At 42.1% G+C, this 22,839-nt stretch overlaps 3 protein-coding genes across 4 annotated transcripts; all 3 read right to left on the reverse strand.

Moving 5' to 3' along the window:
* Nucleotides 1-1,472: 1,472 nt before the first annotated feature.
* Nucleotides 1,473-5,771, reverse strand: LOC306707219 (alcohol dehydrogenase 1-like). Its single transcript, XM_079174603.1, has 9 exons — nt 5,646-5,771; nt 4,883-4,984; nt 4,479-4,620; nt 3,980-4,067; nt 2,761-2,980; nt 2,322-2,582; nt 2,108-2,237; nt 1,842-1,980; nt 1,473-1,735 (listed from the first exon to the last, which is right to left on the reverse strand). Exons 1-9 carry the CDS (start codon nt 5,661-5,663, stop codon nt 1,702-1,704), a joined length of 1,134 nt encoding a protein of 377 aa, XP_079030729.1. The 5' UTR covers nt 5,664-5,771; the 3' UTR covers nt 1,473-1,701.
* A 3,766-nt stretch (nt 5,772-9,537) lies between these two features.
* Nucleotides 9,538-16,243, reverse strand: LOC306707224 (alcohol dehydrogenase 1-like). Of its 2 annotated transcripts, XM_079174609.1 has the most exons (10): nt 16,106-16,243; nt 15,654-15,727; nt 14,607-14,708; nt 12,039-12,180; nt 11,535-11,622; nt 11,004-11,214; nt 10,517-10,777; nt 10,171-10,303; nt 9,918-10,056; nt 9,538-9,814 (listed from the first exon to the last, which is right to left on the reverse strand). In XM_079174609.1, the coding sequence occupies exons 2-10, from the start codon at nt 15,669-15,671 to the stop codon at nt 9,781-9,783; spliced, it is 1,128 nt and encodes a 375-aa protein (XP_079030735.1). In that variant the 5' UTR covers nt 15,672-15,727; nt 16,106-16,243; the 3' UTR covers nt 9,538-9,780. The 2 variants fall into 2 exon arrangements, with proteins under 2 accessions (XP_079030735.1, XP_079030734.1); XM_079174608.1 differs by lacking the exon at nt 16,106-16,243 and having other exon boundaries at nt 15,654-15,832.
* Nucleotides 16,244-17,853: 1,610 nt separating this feature from the next.
* LOC306707223 (alcohol dehydrogenase 1-like) lies at nt 17,854-21,376 on the reverse strand. Its single transcript, XM_079174607.1, has 9 exons — nt 21,206-21,376; nt 20,318-20,419; nt 19,987-20,128; nt 19,698-19,785; nt 19,227-19,437; nt 18,772-19,032; nt 18,540-18,672; nt 18,100-18,238; nt 17,854-18,011 (listed from the first exon to the last, which is right to left on the reverse strand). The coding sequence occupies exons 1-9, from the start codon at nt 21,221-21,223 to the stop codon at nt 17,978-17,980; spliced, it is 1,128 nt and encodes a 375-aa protein (XP_079030733.1). The 5' UTR covers nt 21,224-21,376; the 3' UTR covers nt 17,854-17,977.
* Nucleotides 21,377-22,839: the final 1,463 nt, after the last annotated feature.

The following is a 22,839-nucleotide window of genomic DNA, read 5'->3' on the forward strand; positions in this document are numbered from 1 at the left end:
CCCCCTCCCTGCAGCCACGTGCTCCTCAACCGCCACCAAAACACAACAGCAGGTTTAAGTCAAAATCTTAATGGATTTATCATCCATACAAACATAAAAACAGTCACAAACCGAATCAAACTATCAATAACAAAACAAACATATATAATATAATTCCATGAAATATGAGGCCCCGTTCGGGCCACACGACAGACAGGTTTGGCTGCCCCATGGCCAGGAGGAGGTCTGATCCTCTCCTGGGATTCACAGCTCCTTGTCCCTCCGGAGTCTCTGAAATGTCTCATGTTACACCTATCGATCATCTCAGTGATTGGCTGACATCCAATAACCCCCTCCTGGGCCGATGACCCAATGTTCTTCAGGATAAGACACCTCTGCTCACAGCCACCTTCGTCCATCCCCCGCTTCCAGCACATTCCTCAAACCCCCTTACACAGACATTCAATGCATGAAATGACCACTCTCTAAACGTCCTTAAGTAAATATATTGTATCACACAATATCCAGCACTAGGAATGCTTTTAAAACTTAAATTCCTCACAATACAACCTGCAGGCCGATTAGTATTTTGGAAGATGTCGGTCTGAGGAACGTTTTCAAGGTGCGTTCGTGTCGCGTTTGGTGTGAATGCACCTTTAGGATCGCAACGAATGAAGGCACGTATGAGCCTCCCTCAAGACGCACCATCACAAGAAGAATACACGATTTGTATGAAAAGGTGAGGACTACAAAAGCGACGGCGTTACAACGTGCACCAGCTGTTGCTCTCACTGGAGACTACTGGAAATCGCTGGGTAACCATCATCACCTCGGAGTTACAGTCTATTATATTGATGAACAGTAGAGCTGCATTCACATGACCTGACTGTCATGAAAACAGAAGACAGACATTTTGCTGAAACGTGCGCGGAACATTTTATTCATGTTGCACAGCAGTGGAACGTTTCAAATAGAGTCAGCACACTGAGTACAGATAGTGCAAGAAATATAACTGCTACTATGTAGAGGGAATACTGCTGTTAAAAATCACCTTATTTGTTTAAAGTGTTTGCAAACCAAATATTATTGCCCTTTTTCTTCATATAGCAGTACTTTTAAAATAAAAGTGCGCAATACACTACTTTTGAATTAATTATTGAACTTTGCCATAATGCGATTAATTTGCAAAGAAATCATGCGATTAATCGCGATTACAAATTGTAATCGTTGCCCAGAACTAATATTTATATAAATTATATACACACATACATACATACATATATACTGTCGGAGCATCAACATGGTAAATTAAATATCATTTTATTATGCGCATTGTAGTATTTGTATTATGCAGACATTTTGGAAAACTGGTGAAGAACTTAACACAACGCAGTAAAGTATTTAGTAAATGTACCTGCATTCATGTAGCAACTAGTAACATGATAGTTTTGACATGTAGATATACACAATAAAATCACATCACAAACAAGTAAGAGGTTGATACCATTTATTTTGCTCTTGAAGAACACTGTAGGTGATCATCAAAACCTAATTTACTGAATAGTATTGAGTGCTTAATGTCAGGCATGTGTAATGTGCAACATTTGAAATATGATTTTACTATGAGCATTGTAGTATTTGTATGATTATTTTTCTGACATTTTGGAAAACACAGGTGAAGTATTTGATTACTTTGGGGTCATTGAAAGCATCGTAGTAGTCTCATTGTGGAGAAACAGTCATGACCGTCCGGATGCTGTGGAACCAAAGTAAAGGAGAAATGAGGAGACCTGCACATTTTCATTGATCTGTGTTGTTGTTGAGTCATGAATGGAGGAGAAAGAATGGGAGTGTACATCTACCATTTGCCATGCTTCATCAGATCAATGGCTTCGTTGACCTGATCCAAAGTCATGTTGTGAGTGATGAACTCATCCACCATCACCTTCTTGTCCAGGTAGGCTTTGACCATCTGAGGCACGGCATCCCTACCCTTAAAGCCTGAGGCACACAATCACAGTCTTATCTAGAATACAACTAACTTACTAGCGAGTTGCAAAACATGAGCACACAGCCATTTATTTACCAGAAATTTGTCAGTCAGTGATGATGGTCATAATTGTCTCACCTCCAAACGTAGAGCCCTTCCATGTGCGTCCAGAGAGGAGCTGAAAGGGGTGAGTAGCAACGTCTTTCCCAACTATCCCAACTATCACGCTGACGCCCCAACCTCTCACGCAAGACTCCAAGGCACTGCGCTAGATGGAGAAACAGCATAGATCTTAAATATAATGAGCCAATTTACTTATAATCTATATGCAAATCTTTTTCATCTGCCTCACCACGACTCCCGCATTCCCGACACATTCCAGGGAGAAGTCCACTCCTCCGTTGGTCATCTCGGACAGCACCTGGCTGATGGGTTTACTGTGATCCTTGGGGTTCACGAAGTCGGTCGCTCCGAACACTGTGGCCTTCTCAGACTTCTCTGGATTGATGTCAACTGCGATAATCCTCTTGGCTCCTGCAGCCTTGCAGCCCATGACTGCAGCCAAACCCACAGCTCCCAGACCGAACACAGCACATGTGGAGCCCGGTTCCACCTACGATACAACAGAGTTCAGTCAACATGGCTCTATAGGTCGGAGTATGTTGTGCGCCATACTGTATTAATCAATAGAAAGGTCTCTCCAAATATACAGGCACTTAACACAAAAGGCATCATTCTGTTATAATTTTAAATAATGATGTAAGCAATCCCCACCAGTCACACAGACGCACCTTAGCAGTATTGACTGCTGCTCCGTATCCTGTGCAGATCCCACAGCCAAGGAGACACACTTTGTCCAGAGGGGCAGCAGGGTCGATCTTAGCCACAGCCATCTGGTTGACCACAGTGTACTCTGAGAAGGTACTGGTTCCTAAAAACTGCAGCACCTTCTTTCCCTTACAGGTGAACCTGGAGTCTAATGGTGACATTTCCTGCAGACGACCAACAGACCTGAACAAGACAATGTTTTGATGTGAAAAAAAACTGAAACAATTTGAAGGTTCAATGAATATTTGCAACATGCCAACAATTTAAATCAAATCAAGATCTAAACTGTTGGGATCTATCAGGAGCGTGTTTGGTTATCAGCAAATATAAAGCTGCTCTTTAAAGTATAACAGAGTTATACAACAAATATTTGCAACATACCTAAAATCTAAGAAAACAATCCAAGATCTAAACTATCGGTCCTGTGGTATCATCAGTCAGTAACTAAAGTGTTCCCAGTTCCTTAATCATCTCTGCATACCAACTGTGTGATCCAACCAGTCCTGCATCAAGCAAACACTTTTTGATTTACTATGCGAGCAGATTTCTACTATCCTTTGCCTCAGAGATTGTTGGAACAAGGCCCGTAATAGTGAATCCTGCGTTTCTGTGGAACGCAGTGTAGTGTCCTCAAAGCTTTCTCTGACAAACTTGTTATCTGTGTAGGTCACAGACTTCCCCAACATCCCTGATTCTCGGCCCCAGGTTACCAGCCCTCAGCCCAAGCCTGCTAGTCCACTACATTCCTGTCTTGAGCTGGCTTTCCTGCTACCCGACTATCCAGATCCTGCTTTTCCTGAGTCGGCGAAGCAGCTGCCCACATCCTCCAAGCCTTCAAAGAACTGTTCGGGGAGCCACCCTGACATATCGCAGTCATTCGTTGAGGGTACTCGCTTGAGTCATCATAGTGGCAATGCTGTGTTCTGTCTGCCAGTTACCTACCAGCAATTTGGACTCTCTGCCTGTAAGCCATTTACAATGAACCACTGAATTCATTTTGCTGCCTACAGCTGTTTGCATTTGGCTCCAATCCCTGTATAGCAACTCTAACAGCTATACTGATAGAGAGCTGTTGAATACAATGTTTGTCTAGAAGTGTTTGGACATACCTTTTGAACATACCCAGCAGGTATGAAATCAATAGTTGAGACAGAAGAGTGTATTAGTGCTTATTGAGCTCACCATCCTTTCTCACACTGGTTGGTCTTTGGACTCTTACAGAAGCGACATTCTCTACACTGGGAGATGAACAGAGGAATGACTTTGTCTCCTGAAAGACAAAAACAATGTTGCCATGTTATAGTCACATTACTCTCCAACTTTCATTATAAAATAAAACTATGGCACAGATTGACCTCAATTTACAACCCTCATACATTTCCACTAATACCTGTAAAACTGTTAATGGACGGATTAAGGAGACAACTTGTTAACAGTGACCTTAAGAGGTCTGTTTCAAAAAGTCAAAATATTTTTTAACAAAACTTGACAGCTATGTCCCTTTATTTCTGAACTTTGGACAGAGCCAAGCTAGCTGTTTCAATACTTTACGCCAAGCTAAGCTAAGCTAAACATGTCCGAGCTCCGTACTCAACACACAGACATGAAACATCAATCTTCTCATCTCACAAATAAAGCAAATAAGCATTTATTCAAAAATATTTTACTATTCGAAATTGACCTGGCTGAAATTCAGTGACTCCAGGTCCGACGCTCTCTACAACGCCGGCTGCCTCGTGGCCGAGGACTACTGGGAAGCCGTCTTCATGCATACTCTCTAACAGGTGGTACAGGTCAGAATGGCACACCGCAGTCGCCACAATCTGCACCAAAGACAGTAAGCAAACGATGAAAACACAAAGGATTTAACGGACGGACTGAGGAGAGTTCACTCTCACTGGGTTCAGCAGTACTAGCAAGACTTTCACATTATATTGTCACTTTTCTGTAGCGTTAATATCAAACGTATCACTAAATGGACCCGGTAAGTTGCATTTAGCAGGATTTTGTGATTAAAGGACGATCTGCTCTACATTCAGAGCCACAGCCACCCTATAGTAGTGATAGTTAGTGGACGTCTCTCACCTTGATGCGGACCTCATTGGCCTGGGGCGGGGCTACCTCAATCTCCTCAATCACCAAAGGCTTGTTGGGCTCCCACGCCACTGCTGCCTTGCACTTGATGACCTAGAGGGCAGTGACAACACATTAAATTACCCAGCATGAGATATGACAAATATTACTGGGACTTTTAAACCACAGGGTCTCAAAAAAAAATCCCCAAGGCCCCAACCTTTGTTGAACTCTGAACACTGAAGCTTAGTTTATACTCGCTGTAGTGAAGCCGGCGCGAGACGTGCTCCACAAAAAGACGTAATTACGGGGCCTACAGTCTATGGGGCATATCTATGGGTTTCACTGGTTGTCTTTTTGATTGCTCACAGTTCACTTTGTTTGTACGCTCTCTGGCATTTCAGGGAATAATGCAGCTCACAGCGCGTTGAGTAGAAACGATCATGCTATGAGCTCGCGGAATGGAAGGAAAAGCATGATTTCTTTTAACAAGCCATAAAACTACATTGTTTATCCTGGCCAGACGCTGTAAAAAACGTCATTATCGTCAAATTTACATTTCTCCATCACATGTGACAAACGCTTTCCGTCAGAAAAAGTAACCGAAGCTAAGCTTAAAATTGTGATATTTCATCAACATTTTATTCTACATGTCTCATTAAAAATCTCACCCCAAATAATACGTTTGAAGTCACCAGATCCTGTAAAAACTTATTGCAAAAGAACAAACAAAAAACTAACAAAAACACCACAAAATATGTTGGATTGTACTCACCTTACCAGCTGTGTTCATTTTTGGAGCAAATATGAGAGAAAACCAGCAAGACAGGACTTAAGAGAGCAGTTGCATAACAGAAGCAGGGAGGAGACAACAAGAGACTTTGGTCCTGTGGTTTTATGTCGCAACAGAATAAAACTATTTGGCAAACCTTCAGGGTAGAATGACTCCAATAATCCTAACTGCCCCGGCTGCTTTACAGCCCATAATTGCTGTGAGGCCCAGTGCCCCTAAGTCAACCACTGCACAGGGCGAGCCGGCCTCTGTATCTAACTCTACTTAAACATCCAGAGGAGACAGAATTGAGGTTCTAGATTGTTGTTCTTTAGATATCCTTTATCTTCTTTGCCTTTCAAATTATCCAAGACTCTAGCCAAGAGACAGAACTGTGGACTGTGTTCAGCCCAATGAGATGGAAATCTGATTTTCAAACAAAAAGTGAATCGTTTTTTCGGACCAACACATTCTCACTCCCAACTCGTGAAATACCGACACTTGGTCAGTGGCCCTGAGCTTCAAAGTCTGATGGTTTAGGGAGAGTTTTGGATGTGTCAGGGACGGTGTGTCATTTTATGCTTGTTTCATGCATAGTGTCTATTCAAAATAAACTTCAATGTTCACAATAAATGTACTGTTTTAGCTTGTTATTGCATACAGTATCTTTAAATTAACTTACAACATTGGTTCACTTAGGTAGTTAGGTTTACTTACGCCACAAAACTACTTGGTTAGGTTCAGGCAACAAGAGGCTAGTTAGGCTTAGGAAAAGACCGTGGTTTAGGTTTAAATAAGTATGTTTGTTATGCAAAATAACTACATTTATTACTTAACTGGCATCAGTAAAAATAAGTCAACATTAGTTTCACACTGGACATGAACAGCGATGTAAAGGGTGAAAGTCATTTGTTTATTAGAGGTGCTAAACTCCAAACGCAGAGCACTAATTTAGCAGCAAACAACTTTCTTCAGTGTATGTTGTCATCTGAGCTTCTCTGTGTTTGTTGACGTAGCCGGTCCGGCAGTGCGTGTGTGTGTCCCACTCACTAGCTAATGGCTAATTCGGCGTCCTTACCATCCAAAAGTCACTCTCGCCTGCTCTACGAGGACTTTCTTGCTCTACATCAATTGCTCTGTCCAGTACTGATGCTTAACGATGCCTCAGTGAGTCAGCTTGACATGCCGAGGCGAGGAGCACTAGGTTAGCCACGGTATTTGACAAGTTGGGGGTCAGAACAGGTTTTTCAACCAATGCTGTGCTTTTTTTTTAACATTGTGAAAAGACACTTCCCAACTCCTATACATTGCAAGAAATGTGTAATTACCTCAACGTTTTATGACATTTATCTTTGACACATCACTTTTATCGCTCCAACACCCGGGAAATGTACTACCTTCAAAGAAAATGTACACATGCATGCAGAAATACAACTTTAACTTTGCACTCTGGTACATAACTTGCATAATAAATTATTAACTTTATTACTCAAATCCTGGATCCCATTCTATCCACCTGTATCACATTTAGTTATCCTTGTCTGTAGATTTTATATTACATTATTCATAGATTTAGTCTGTAACTGCAAAGCCCTATAAAGTCTGTCTCTGACCTTCTGAGCAAGTGGTGAAGTTACACTATTGGTTGGCCCAGTGTTGGAGTTGCCTCATTGGCCATTGCTCCTTCAAAATGAACAGACATGAACCTGTCCTCAATTACATCCTTGGGGGGGCAATCCATGGTTTTTTTACGTTACATTTTTATAATTATTTACTATGATTTCCACAAAATGAACCTTGATAGCCAGCCATACACATGTACACCGTCTCACATGCACACAATAAGATAGGACACTGACGTTACTGCCTTATGCAACACTTGATTGACTGTATTGAAATAAGGTCTCTATTTATGTAAATAGATACTTAACAGTATTCCATACATTTTTTTGAAGCGGGATATATGATAAAGCAACATGTTGTCAGCTTTTCCCATTCACTGTAAAAGGCAGCATGCTACATTAAGAAGAATCACTACATATAGTGTTGCATACCTTCACTCGTCTAGAGGCCTGATTGCAATTTCAAATTGTCTGACGGCCTTATTGCAAAATATATCAAGCAAACAAATCCTCCCTACATTATCAATAACATGTAAACAGTTCCTACCGAGGTTGAGCAAGAAGTTGGACAGAATAAAGGAATGTACTGCGTGTTTAGCAAGCACCACTGAGTAAATCGGTTGTCTCAGATTTGACAAATAAAGTGGTTTGCCTTGAATTTATAAGCATTACTGATGAATTCTTCCAGAGTCATCTTTTTTCAAATTGTGTGCCAAGTCAAAACAGGACATGAGGCAGAGGGAGACATAAAATAGAAGACAGAGAGACATGAAGTTAAGTTAAGATACCCTAAAACTTATCTAGTCCTACAAATTCTAAAATATAAATATGTCACTTTGTTTTAGTGGTTAGTTTAGTTTAGTTTAATTTAGTGGTTACCTGCATATCTGCAACCAGATACACAATAGGAAAGCACTGACGGTATTGACTTTGTTTCACACTCATACACACATACACAGCCATACATACACAAACATGCACTTCACACAACACAGAAGCACAGAATAAATTGTCACATTCCTTTTTGATGTCTCGTCACATTAACTTTCAGTGTGTGTGCATGCATGGGCATGTGACAAATATACATGCACACATTGCAAAAATGACTTATAAAAACACAAAAAGATACTAGTCGTGGTTTTATATTGCAAACATTCAGATGGGCGACGGCTTTGAATGTTTTTTTTACTTTAGTTTGAGACTAAGATTGGTTCGCACTAAATGTGGGAAAATCTATTTTAAGTCTCTGCAGCCATGTCATCAGTCTCTTGATTTCCTCCCCACATCTGGGCAGCAGATGTGGAGCCTGTGTGAGATAAACAAGCAGCTATCGAGATTTATTGACTTACATAAGAGAAAAGGAGTTTGGGAAATACGTTTGAGACTTAGATGATGAGATCTATGCGACTCTAACCTGTCACACATTTCTGACACAACTTGTACTTGTTCTTTGAAAAGAAATGTCCTCGGAGGGCAAATCATTACAAAATCCCATCTCAGCTTTGGAGGGCACCAGTGACACATAAGACAGACAAAACCCAGAGGGACAGTATTCATGAGATGTCTCGAAGGGCAGAGTTGAGTCACAAATTCATCCACTCTCAGCTCCTAGTTCATGTAAATGAGCTTATTTATTCAGCGAACACACTTGAAGTGACTTGAAGTTTAGATTTTGGACATCAGGCACTTGGGGATCAAAAGAACCCCAACTCGGTTGAAGCGAGCTTCTGCTTAATTTTTCTTTGTATCACACACCTTAAACAAAAGTTTGTCTCTTAGACGTTTGCAAAATGTACCATTTGGGGACGCTGGCGCAACATTGCCACGTCCACAGGGCGTGAGTGGTGTGCTTAACAGTGAGAGGAAGAGCCACCTGACAATCACAGAGGAGCATCGAGAAACCAGAACACATCTGTGGTGAGTTTCATTTGAATATGAAAAACAAGTCCTTTTTTGTAACAAGGACTAAGGACCACACCAGCTTCTAAATGGACCGACTGACAAGCTAGGAGCAGCTAATCAGCTTCCCAGCCAAGACTACAGTTGGACTTATATTCAAATAATAATTTTAAATACTGGATGCAGAGTTGAAGTAGTTGACATTGATATAACTGAGATGGTCTGTTCACATTTAACCTAAAACTGTGGTCTCACTAAACACAACGCAGTAAAGTATTTAGTAAATGTACCTGCATTCATGTAGCAACTAGTAACATGATAGTTTTGACATGTAGATATACACAACAAAATCACATCACAAACAAGTAAGAGGTTGATACCATTTATTTTGCTCTTGACATGTTTAGCTTTTATTTATGAACACTGTAGGTGATCATCAAAACCTAATTTACTGAATAGTATTGAGTGCTTAATGTCAGGCATGAGTAATGTGAAACATTTGAAATATGATTTTACTATGAGCATTGTAGTATTTGTATGATTATTTTTCTGACATTTTGGAAAACACAGGTGAAGTATTTGATTACTTAGGGGTCATTGAAAGCATCGTAGTAGTCTCATTGTGGAGAAACAGTCATGACCGTCCGGATGCTGTGGAACCAAAGTAAAGGAGAAATGAGGAGACCTGCACATTTTCATTGATCTGTGTTGTTGAGTCATGAATGGAGGAGAAAGAATGTGAGTGTACATCTACCATTTGCCATGCTTCATCAGATCAATGGCTTCATTGACCTGATCCAAAGTCATGTTGTGAGTGATGAACTCATCCACCATCAACTTCTTGTCCAGGTAGGCTTTGACCATCTGAGGCACGGCATCCCTACCCTTAAAGCCTGAGGCACACAATCACTTCAGCAAAGAGTAACCAGAATAAAACTAACTAGAGAGTTGCAGAACATAAGACCACAGCCATTTAGTTACCAGAGTGATGGTCATATCTATCTCACCTCCAAACGCGGAGCCCTTCCATGTGCGTCCAGCGATGAGCTGAACGGGTCGGGCAGAAAAATCTTCTTTGTCTGTCCAGCCAACTATCACGCTGACGCCCCAACCTTGCATACAAGACTCCAAGGCACTGCGCTAGATGGAGAAACAGCGCAAAGTCAGTGGGCTTTTTACCAGAAGGGTGCTGGTCCAAATCTTTGGACTAGCTAAGGAAATGTGGGCTTGGTGAATTCATAAATGGAAGGAATGGGTTCAGTTTACTTTGATTAGATTAAAGGACACTGTTTTGATAGTTAGGTCACACCTCTTCAATATGTCCTTGAACCATATGAAATCAAACCTCCCTACCATGACTTCCACATTGCCGACACATTCCAGGGAGAAGTCCACTCCTCCGTTGGTCATCTCGGACAGCACCTGGCTGATGGGTTTACTGTGATCCTTGGGGTTCACGAAGTCGGTCGCTCCGAACACCGTGGCCTTCTCAGACTTCTCTGGATTGATGTCAACTGCGATAATCCTCTTGGCTCCTGCAGCCTTGCAGCCCATGACTGCAGCCAAACCCACAGCTCCCAGACCGAACACAGCACATGTGGAGCCCGGTTCCACCTACGATACAACAGAGTTCAGTCCACATGGCTCTGTAGGTCGGACCTCTTAGTTCTTAAAGCATTTATTCTCCCTAGATACATTGGTGCCCCTGGCAGTATGTTGCATTTTAGATGCCTAATGTGTAACATAGAGGGGTTTGTGTGTGTGGGGGGGGATTCATTACAGTGGGTTTTAGCCTTCAACAATACATGTTGGACTATCCCTGACAGTCAAACAGACACACCTTAGCAGTATTGACTGCTGCTCCGTATCCTGTGCAGATCCCACAGCCAAGGAGACACACTTTGTCCAGAGGGGCAGCAGGGTCGATCTTAGCCACAGCCATCTGGTTGACCACAGTGTACTCAGAGAAGGTACTGGTTCCTGTAAACTGCAGCAGGTTTTTCCCCTTACAGGTTAACCTGGTGCCTGCCAACACGTTGTGACGACCAACCCTGAATAGAGAATTTGTTGAAATGAATATGCAACTGCAGCATTTTTTTCCCCCTGTTCTTTTAGGTTGCAGCAAATAGTTGTAAGAGTAAAATAGATCATCTTTTAGGCTTGGAATGAAGAACAAAATAAGAAGAAAGATCTCAACTATCTATACCGTGGTATCGTCAGACAACATCTAAAGTTGCTACACTGATAGATACGTGTTGAATATAACGTCTTGTCTGTAACCGTATGAACACACCCAAGAGGAATGAAATGAAAAGTTAAGACTGAAGAGAAACGGAGTGGAAGGGAGGAGATGAGTGCTTATTGAGCTCACCATGCTTTCTCACACTGGTTGGTCTTTGGACTCTTACAGAAGTGACATTCTCTACACTGGGAGATGAACAGAGGGATGACTTTGTCTCCTGAATGACAGAAACAATATTGCCATATAAATTAAATTAATTTAGGCCAACTTTTAGAATGAAAAAGTTAGGCCTCAGTTGACATCCCTCATACACTTTCACCAACATCGCAATTAGTCATTTTTACATTTTTGTTAATGACTAAATTATCAAGATGCAACTTGCTAATAGTGCGCTTTTGTGGTTTTGGTCACGTGGGTCGACCGTATTGATCACTATATATCAGAATTTTGGAATGAGACAGACTAGCTGTTTCCAGTCACGCTAAGCTAAGCTAGGATCAGCTAAGCTCAGCTAAACTTGTCTAAGTGCCGTACTCAACACACAGACATGAGACATATCAATCTTCTCATCTCACTCGTGGAAAGAAAGCAAATAAGTTTTTATTCCAAAAGATTGCATCATTCCAAACTGACCTGGCTGATATTCAGTGACTCCAGGCCCGACGCTCTCTACGATGCCGGCTGCCTCGTGGCCGAGGACTACTGGGAAGCCTTCTTCATTCGTGTGCTCGAAAAGGTGGTGCAGGTCCGTGTGGCACACCGCAGTCGCAACAATCTGCATTGAAGACAGTAACCAAACATTGAAAAGACAAAGACGAGTAACGAGAGAGTGTTTACTCTCAGTGGGTTCAGCAGCACGAGCAAAACTTTAACATTATATTGCTACAGCTATTTGGAATATCAAATATATAACTTTGAATAGAACAAAACACCTCTCCAGCACATTGTCACACATTAGTAACACACCGTGGATATGTTGGAAACATGGCGCAGAGGACGGGCGCCGTATCCTCAACTTCAGACTTTTCATCTGTGATATTTCTTTGTTATTAAATTTCTCTTTTTCCAATCATTTACGCTGCCCAGGCAAACCTTATCATACAATATGATAGAGAATAACTTCTGCACATCGTGCAGAACAACTTGGTTGTCCACCAAGAACTATATTCTTGGTGGACAACATTTTCTCACCACGATCAACAATCAATAGGGAAAATCAATGGCTTGGATTACTTGTTGCCCAACCCAGAAATGTAGGAGAGAAGGGTCACGGGCCGGATCCTGGTCAGGCTGGGGAACATGCAAAGTCACTGGATAACCCAGGAGCGGGAAAGCTTTTCAATGCCTCCGAAATGATCTCAAAGACAGCAGCTCTTCTTGTGGTTCAAACTGTATATGAATTTGGAGTGGGAGGGAAAGTCGAAAAAGCATGGCATCGAGATATTGGCAATATTGTTTCGATGCACGGACGAGTAAGTATGGATGTATTGAAATAAAAACTATTAATATTGCAAATACAAACTAAACCTTTTAGAAATAATTGCTTCCAAGTCAACTACATGGTGGTGAGTTTCTTTCTGGTGCAGTCATGGGTAAAGTCAGCGGGATTGGAGTATGTAGACTGTAATACAAACAGTCCAGTTTGTCGTGTGCATGACGACAACATTTACGGCAGGTTTTTATGGCAGTGTTGGTCAGTCTGTCTGCTTGATTGACTAAACCCATTTTGCTGCTGATTTAAGTGAGATGAACGGAGGGATAACATCATGTTATTAGATACAACAGATGTTAACAAACTGCATAGTTTGCAGTTGAAGAAAGGTAATACATTGCAACAGTGGTGGGCCGTCAGGGCCTGCAAGGCAAGGCCTTCTCTGCTGGTCTAAACAGAATCACAAAGTTATAGCTATTTTATAATTTTTCTTAAATACACTACATGTATTATAATTTATAAAACTATTTTCCCCATTATCTTATTTTCTCATTGCACAGCTACAGTCTTCCTCAGTTGCTCTGCTTCTAGTGCAGCTTGTTTTAAGTAGAGCTTTTATCCAATCAGATTTCACCTCTGTGTCTCTAGGTAAGAAGAGAGGCCCGAGGCCTGCAGACTCACCAGTGAATCCATGTACAGTTTAAGTGAATGGGGACGATATTGTTGATTGTCATAGTCTTCAACCAATCAGATCTTTAGTTTGACATGTTGGCCATATTCTTTGACATGTCAGAGCTGCTAGCTGGCCTAGCCGTATGTGATTGGTCAGTGGGCTAGCATGACATGTTGGGCGGTGACAATCCCAATATCTGCTGCCTCTGTGGAGCGGACATTTTCATCCCGCAAACGCATTAAAACGTATTCCGAAAACACAACTGGGGAGGCTCAACTGTCTTCACTGGCATCCATGAATCGAGAAGGACTTCTTACTGGAACTAAAACGCACGGATGTACTGAACAACCGTGAGATTAAACTCTTTATTAACAAAGAAAGGAGGATGGACTTTGTCTTTAAATAGTGAACAGCAGCTCTGGTAAGTTAAATGCGTTTGTTTTTACATCTGCAGTAGCTTTAATATGCTTGTTTATATATTATTATTTGTACAACTTGTTTTTAAGAAGATGGATTTTTGTTTGGTTTGATATGTGATTGGAACTATTGTTACGTCCAATGTTGCCCTGGGGACATATTTAGCCGATGCCAGTGTTGGCAACTTGCTCGCTAAATCTGGCCACTTTCCAAACCCTCGTGGCGACTTTTTTTTGTCAAAAGCTACTAGTGACAAATCTAGCGACTTTTTCTGGTGTTGTTGGAGACATTTCTGGTGTTTTGACTCTGACGTTAAAGCACGTACGTTCTGCAGTGGCGTGAACGAGCAGCGGGTGCTGCCGTGAGCCCCAAAGCACACACAGGCGGGTACTCTCACAGAAGCCTCGCGCTGCAGTCAGAGAAGAGAGGAGACGCACTCTCGGCGTATTCTCTGCAGTTAGTGTATCTACAGGTGTTGAGCTTCATTTTTACACGAAACAAATAATAACCGTAGCTGTGTTTCAGCTGCAGGACAGCAGTGAAGGCCCAGTTATAAAATGTACGGCCCGTCACTGCATTGCAATATATCGCAATATATAGCAATACTTTTGCATATTGCAACCTTAACATGAACCGTGTGTGTACATGTGTGTGTGTTCTGATAGTGGACCTCTCTCACCTTGATGCGGACCTCGTTGGCCTGGGGCGGGGCTACCTCAATCTCCTCAATCACCAAAGGCTTGTTGGGCTCCCACGCCACTGCTGCCTTGCACTTGATCACCTACAGGGCAGCGACAACACATGAAATTATTCAGCAATGAGATATGACAATTATTACTGGGGACTGTTCAACCATATTAGGAATGGTTTCAAACTAAGGATCAACAGTGCCGCGATCCTTTGATGAAAGGTATATGGTAAAGCAACATGTTGTCAGCTTTTCACTTTGACTGTATGTCACATTGAGGAAAACAAATGGATTTCACGTCCTCACTTCACTCCATTTTTTATTATTTTATTACTTGATCACGTTAATGGTCAGCAGTTTCCATATCTCTGATATAGCTGCTCTTGGCAAAAGCAAACATAAAAAGGAACAGTTTAAAGTCCACACAAGAGTTGTTTGACAAACACAATTTTTGATAAGCGCCTAGCGCAGAGTAATTCAGTTGTATCAGATTTGATGAATCAAGCGGTTTGTCTTGAATTCATAAGTATTTTCTTTAATCTGCTGTGGACATATAATGAAATCTTGGTCTTCCACAAGAATATTTTATCTGACTGGATACTTTCAAACTGTGCCAAGCCAGGACTTCACTGAGACAGAGGGGACAGAGAGACAGAGATGGAAAGTTGGAGACGAAAAGAAAGGGCCCTTTAAGGTTAAGATACCCTCAAGCTATTACATAAGGCTATTACATAATAGGACTTATCTGTAACCAGATATGCTGGGAAATACTGCACAGGAAAGCACACTCCAACCCCCTGAATCAGCCTCACAAATGTGAACTGCACTACATACATTCTGCACATTCAAATGCAAAATATTCTTCATGAAAATAGTGTTAAATTATCATTCACTAATGCGATACAGTGTCATTGATTTCTGATGTTTTGCTATATATCGTGAATGGCACTTTCATTTTAGTGTGAGTGTTAAATACACAGAACAGACATATGAGCTGACATATGAGACATATATGCTGATGTGTTAGATTATACTCACCTTTCCAGCTGTGGCCATTATTGCTGCTAAGATAAGGGTATACAAGCGAGAGAGGAGTGAAGAGACGAGTTCAGCTGCGGGACAGGAGCGTGGAGGAGAAAGGTCACGCTGGATTTATTTATAATGGGAAGAAAACAGCTTGACATTTCTGAAATGAAGCATCACGTTAGTTCATGCAGGACACGGAAGTTATACACCCCAGCTGTAACCAGCGGACAGCCAGCCAATTCGAATCATAGCTTCCAATCGGCCACGCACCAATCACAGCCCACTCTCACTTCAAGGAGGATAATCTAAATATGACTCCCCCCTCACTGATTCATTTTACACCTGCGCTGTTACAGACCGCACTGCTGGCAAAGCTTAGCCTCCTCCACCCCAGCCTTCACCCTTTTGTTAGTTCAGAGTTCATCTTTCATGGCAAATGGTTGAAATGTATTTAAGAAATGTACCTCTGGCTCATTCCTGTAGACCCTTGGGGGTTGTTGCTCGGTGCTCCCCGTCTTGGCTTGGTAGCTGCTGGCTAATCCGGGGAGCATTCAAAGAGCGGAGCCACCAGAGCTAAGTTTAACTGTATTTACATTTGTTGCAATAAATGGTTAAAATCTATGACGAGAGTGTCCCTGACTGAAATGACCACGTACGTAGTTCAAAATCTCCACTCCCTCCCATCACACATTAACCACTTTACAGCTTTTGGACTACAAGTACATTGTCTCTGGGTACACCTGGGTTCAAACCGGGGATAACGGGTGAGCCATCTACAGAAGAGAAAGGTATTCTGATTTTCTAATATTTTGGGAAATGAGCTCATTCACTCAGAGGAGAGAAGTTATAACGTCTGAACGTGAAGGTAGGTGTCCTCTTTGAGAAATGCATATTTCACACCTCACTTTATCAGGACACTGAGGGAAAAAAAGGCATCGTGCAGATTTTCATGAACATCTTTTATAACTTAAACCTGGAGTGAACCCTTGTGTGGAAATGCATTGCTGTAGGACAGGGGTAAGCAACCTTAGACACAAGTGCTTTACCAATAGTACACTTGCAATAAGTGTGCTAGAGTTCTTTGGATATGTGCCCTCTCATCCACAAACACCACAAAGACCCGCCCTACTCTGCCCCTGATTGGCTAGCACTCGTTGCCTTCTTCTCCCAGTTTGCAGAGTTTATTGCTGGAGATTGATGGAGGTTGGAGGAGTCAATGATTTCAACTCAGATGTGGCTGTTTACATAACGATTGCAGCCTTCGAGTGTAGTTCTCTCTTTTATGATTACAATGTCCTGGTTATGAGGGAAGAATGTTTTTTATTCATTTTGCTATGCACGTTGCCGATACCGATGGAATATAATTACAGATCTGTTGGTGATTTCAATATTAGCCTGATGACATAATTAAACGTAATGCTAAAAAACATTTAAAAGATGGAACTTCCTATCAAAAGGGTTGCGACCCGACGTAAGGGAGTATATTGATGTCGGAGAATAGTTTGTGATTCAACAGCTAAAGGTGAATAATGTAACAGTTACTGGTTTTAAACAATTCTTTTGTACTTTACTCTGACTCTCACTTAGTTATATATTACAGAGAAATATCACAAGTTAAAGTATTATGAAGCAGGAGAAAAGCTTGTTTTTTTTCTTTAAACAAGAATAACAAAAAATCCTCTAAATTTTATATATATATATATATATATATAAGTAAATCAGGAACAACTACATGTCCAAAGTACATGATAGTGTTGGACTGTGAATAAACCAAATAAGGAAAAACTGAATATATATATATATATATCTTTTCAATAGGAGTGGATCATTACACGCTGTAGATTATTAATGTAATTGTCCAAAGTCCAAAGTCTGCGTGGTGTAGTAGGTGGCTGTCTGGGTTGAGTGTGTGTCTACTTAGCTATGATAGGATGCAGATGCTATATATATATATAGTATATATATACAGTATATATACACTGCTACATGCATCATATGAATTTCTTAAATTTTTTCTTCAAGGAGAACAATTCAGATATGTAATAATTTAATAATAATCACAATAATAATAACACATCTGACCTAAAACTATTTTGACTGACAAGAACAGCAACAGGAAAACCACTGATCTGGTGTGAACTCTGCACATGATTCTCACAATCTGCAGGAAATCCCCTGAACAGTGTTCAAAGTCAGGCGCGTACACTGTGCATTATTTGATAGATCTCTTTATTATGTGCATTGCACTGCGTGTATGCATACAGTGTTGAGCTCCGGTACAACATAGCTGCCGGCCATGAAATGATTTTTGCGTGGCTGGAAGCCACACAGTGGTCTCATTGTGGGGAAACACTCAGGACCGTCCGGATGCTGCGGAGCAAAAACAAAATACATTCAGACCTGTCTAGCCAGTTAGTAAATCATGAATGGAGGAGAAAGAATGGGAGTGTACATCTACCATTTGCCATGCTTCATCAGATCAATGGCTTCGTTGACCTGATCCAAAGTCATGTTGTGAGTGATGAACTCATCCACCATCACCTTCTTGTCCAGGTAGGCTTTGACCATCTGAGGCACGCCATCCTTACTCTTAAATCCTGAACCACAGATAACACACACTTAAAATAAGAGCAAACGGAGTCTTATCTTAATAATACTGGTTGACCGCAGAGATCCACATGCCATTTACTGTCACTGTACCAGCTACTAATCGGCCATACATGAGAGAAATAACCTTGGTTGCCAGTCAAAGAGAAAAGGATGCAGGCCTTACCTGAGACCCATATCAGGTCGACTCACTTTGGTTGCCGCTCATATTACGATTATTACTTTTAAGACCCGCCTTTTTGAGATGACAACCATTTAAAAATGACAATTGTTGACCGACAGGTCTCTCACCTCCAAACAGGGAGCCCTTCCATGTGCGTCCAGCGATGAGCTGAATGGGGCGGGCGGCAAAGTCGTCCATGTCTGTCCAGCCAACCAGCACGCTGACGCCCCAACCTCTCACACAAGACTCCAAGGCACTGCGCTAGAGGGAGAAACGGCACAAAGCCAGTGGGCGTGTCACCGGAAGGGTCCCAAATCTGCAGAGGAGCTAAGAAAAAAAAGGGTTTTAAAAGTTACTCACCATGACTCCCACATTGCCGACACATTCCAGGGAGAAGTCCACTCCTCCGTCGGTCATCTCGGACAGCACCTGGCTGATGGGTTTACTGTGATCCTTGGGGTTCACGAAGTCGGTCGCTCCGAACACCGTGGCCTTCTCAGATTTCTCGGGATTGATGTCAACTGCGATAATCCTCTTGGCTCCTGCAGCCTTGCAGCCCATGACTGCAGCCAAACCCACAGCTCCCAGACCGAACACAGCACATGTGGAGCCCGGTTCCACCTACGATACAACAGAGTTCAGTCAACATGGCTCTGTAGGTCGAACCTCTTAGTTCTTAAAGCATTTGTTTTCCCTAGATACTTTGGTGCCCCTGACAGTATTTTTAGGGGGGGGGGGGGGGGGGGATTCATTACAGTGGGTTTTAGCCTTCAACAATACATGTTGGACTATCCCTGACAGTCAAACAGACACACCTTAGCAGTATTAACTGCTGCTCCGTATCCTGTGCAGATCCCACAGCCAAGGAGACACACTTTGTCCAGAGGGGCAGCAGGGTCGATCTTAGCCACAGCCATCTGGTTCATAACAGTGTACTCAGAGAAGGTACTGGTTCCCATAAATTGCAGCACCTTCTTTCCCTTACAGGTGAACCTGGAGTCTGGGGCTGACATCACATCAGCATTCCTGAGTAGAGAATTTGTTAGAATGAAAATATAGCTTGAGACTCAGTGTTTGCATTGCTCCATGTTACATAAGAGGGTGCAGAAAAAAATCAAAGCCCTAAACAAACTGTTCTGTGCCATCATCAAACACCTACAGTTGCTCCTCTGACATAGTGAGTACTATGACATATGTAGAGACAGTGAATTTGCACCATCAAATGGGTCTATAACCTAATATGAGCACATGAAATGAAGAGATGAGAAGGAAAAACATGAGCTCACCAGGCATGCACACATTGGTTGGTTTTGGGACTCTTACAGAAGCGACATTCTCCACACTGGGGGATGAACAGGGGGATGACCTTGTCTCCTGAAATTAAAATACAGTGCTGTCATGTCCAAGGAACTTTAGGCCAACTAACAAAACAACAAATCCAATGTAAAACAGATGAGTAGCACAAATATGCCTTAGTGTTGTCGTTGCTAGCATTGCTGCCACAAAGTTTGACAGGGAAAGAAACATTGAGCCGTTAGACAAATTAAAGTGTTGAGGTGGTAAATTTGAACTGACCCGGTTGAAACTCAGTGACTCCAGGCCCGACGCTCTCTACGATGCCGGCTCCCTCATGGCCGAGGACTGCAGGGAAGCCGTCTTTATGCATACCTTCAAAGAGATGATACAGGTCCGTGTGGCACACTCCGGTCGCCACGATCTGCACCCAACACAAACGACCACACAATGAAGACACTGATGCGTGTTTCTTGTCAAAAGTTGGGTATCGTGCTTCCTTTAAACATTCGCAATTGAAATCACAGCAAAGCAACTGTGGACCAGTGGACCAAGGAATGGATTCAATTGTGTGTTAATCTGCTAAAACGTCTCGAGAGTGGACGTCTCTCACCTTGATGCGGACCTCGTTGGCCTGGGGCGGGGCTACCTCAATCTCCTCAATCACCAAAGGCTTGTTGGGCTCCCACGCCACTGCTGCCTTGCACTTGATCACCTACAGGGTAGGAAAATCTCAATTTACTGGGTGCTACTGCCACAGTTCAGCTATTTTAGAATGGGTTTTCTGGAAAGGAGATGAAATGTTATCCTCTGTGAACGATTCCAAGGCGAACACTCATCTAGAGGCGCCACATTGACTTATACCATGCAAATGATCCTCACAGCGAACATAATCAAAGGGGTTTCACATATCCGCTGCACATTTATTCATTACATGTTAACAGTGGTAGGTGGTTTCCATTACCCTAATACTGCTGCTCCTGGAAAAGCAAACATCACGTAACAGTTTTTTTTCGGTCTTTCTTTTTTAATTCCAATGTCGACCTTCATGATGTTGTTTTTGGCTCACTACCTGCTCATCTTTGCCAGTCCACAGCTGCGCAAATCTCTGGATAGTTTCAAACTCAAAGGACATGCAATATTTCACTGAGGCAGAGGGGACAGCTGTAAAAGCAATAACTCTTAAGTTGCTTTGAGTGAGAGAAACATGTGCAAAGACAATTACATTGACACTGTTCATGAGAGCACAGAAACACATTGTCAGGTATCAGCTTGATACATTCCTCCCATCCGCATTATGAAAATATTATGATCCCGGAAAAAATCTCATATTAAACTAAAATATATTGACGTGAATTTTGTGTGTATTGTAGTCTGACGTTTTGTTTTTCTACCTACACATACTTGACTATACTTAAACTACTATACTTTACAAAAACAAATGAAAACATCCCGTTTGTACGTAACTACATGCTCTTATTGAATTATATACAGTACCTACCTTACCAGCTGTGGCCATTTTTGCAGCAAAGCTGAAAGCAGAAAATAAGGCAGGAGTTGAGAGAGAAAGAGCTGCCGGACCGAAGAGTGGGGAGGAGGGAACTTGGATGTGATGTTTAAGTACTGCTGCTGCTGCAAAAAAGCTGTTACGCAAACATCCAGATGGGCAGGGACTGACTAAGTCATTGCCGTTCAATCTGTGTTATCAGCTCCTGATACTGTGGAGAATTACAGTATTAAGAAGCATTATTTAGTAGAATCTATAGCACCCCTAGTGGTGAATAAAATTGTCACAATGATGAGAATGTAAATTATGTTAAGAGTCACAATATATTTACTTATGGAATGTAATATAGGTTTACAGGATGTTTACTTATAGAAGATATTATATGTTTGCAATAAGTTTACTTGTAGGAGTCTTAAACATAATCATTGGAAGTATTGAACCAAAGTACAGTCACATAGGTTAGGGGGTTCTGAGCCATGAGGCAGAGAGATCAAAGGGGAGATAGGGTCAGTGAGGAATGCAGAGGACAGGCTCTTCACGACCATATAAGGGAATAGGTCGAGGACCGGGGACATCAAAGGGGACACAGAGGTGCTGGACAAATGACCAACAAAGGAGGAGGAGAACCGGAGACAACTGAAGGGAAGCAGACGGCCATAAAACAACAGAGAGGACTCCTGGGTAGGACCATGCGGTCCCAGGTCAGAGGTGATGTCACAAGGAGCACAGCCACTGAGATGAGCAACGGATCGATAGAGGTGGGGTCAGATCAATCGGAAACCAATCACTGACCCCGGATGACGGCCTTTATGTTTTGCGACGGCTTGGGGCGCTTTCCGGCCATCAAAGAACATAAAAAGAATGTTTGAGAGAGAAAGTTTCAGTTCTCGGCAATATTCGTTTTTCAGCTAACTGACCAGGTCGGATCTGTGAGTGAAATTGCACGTGGACTCTGTTCTCGAGAACATTACCATGCATGGTGTATTTCAGATTGCATTTGTAAAACATTAGGTTGCAATTGAGTGCATCAGTTTGCATTGTTTACCTTCGTGGTTGCAGTTGTATCTGCTATCTTTTTATTAAATTACTATTTTTGATTTTTAATTGGATCCAGTTCGTTTTTGATTAGTCTCCATTGCTGGAAGTCAGCAGCGGCGAAAGTTTGCAGCCTACCTCCTCTCGTGAAGTTCCAGCCTCGACAATACTCAAATCCAGGCCACATACTGTATGTGGATGCTGTATAGTTATCAAATCCTGCAGGTATCCTTTGTAAGATAACATTTTCTTGATTAAAGAAACCAGGAATTTTGTTAAGTTTCGAAAGATTAGCACATTACTCTCACAACTCTGCACCCACCCTCAAGTCTGAGATAAAAGTCCACCTTGCCCCACCCTGTAGCAACTATGCGCTGTGTAAATATATAGTGGCGTGTGTTGTAATCTGAGCTTCTCTTTGCTTTGTAAGTTGTTCCCGGCTGCATGCATGTGATTCCCTGTTTGTTCGCCCCGATGGTTAGCTCGTGGTCATCACTCTGCACTGCGCTCATACGGCTGATAACGCTGCTCTGGCAGTGGCAGTGTAACAAAAAATAAGATCACAGAAAACCTGTGAAGTCTACATCCTCATT

Source organism: Pholis gunnellus, assembly GCF_910591455.1.
Source record: "Pholis gunnellus genome assembly, chromosome: 15".
Lineage (NCBI taxonomy): Eukaryota > Metazoa > Chordata > Actinopteri > Perciformes > Pholidae > Pholis > Pholis gunnellus.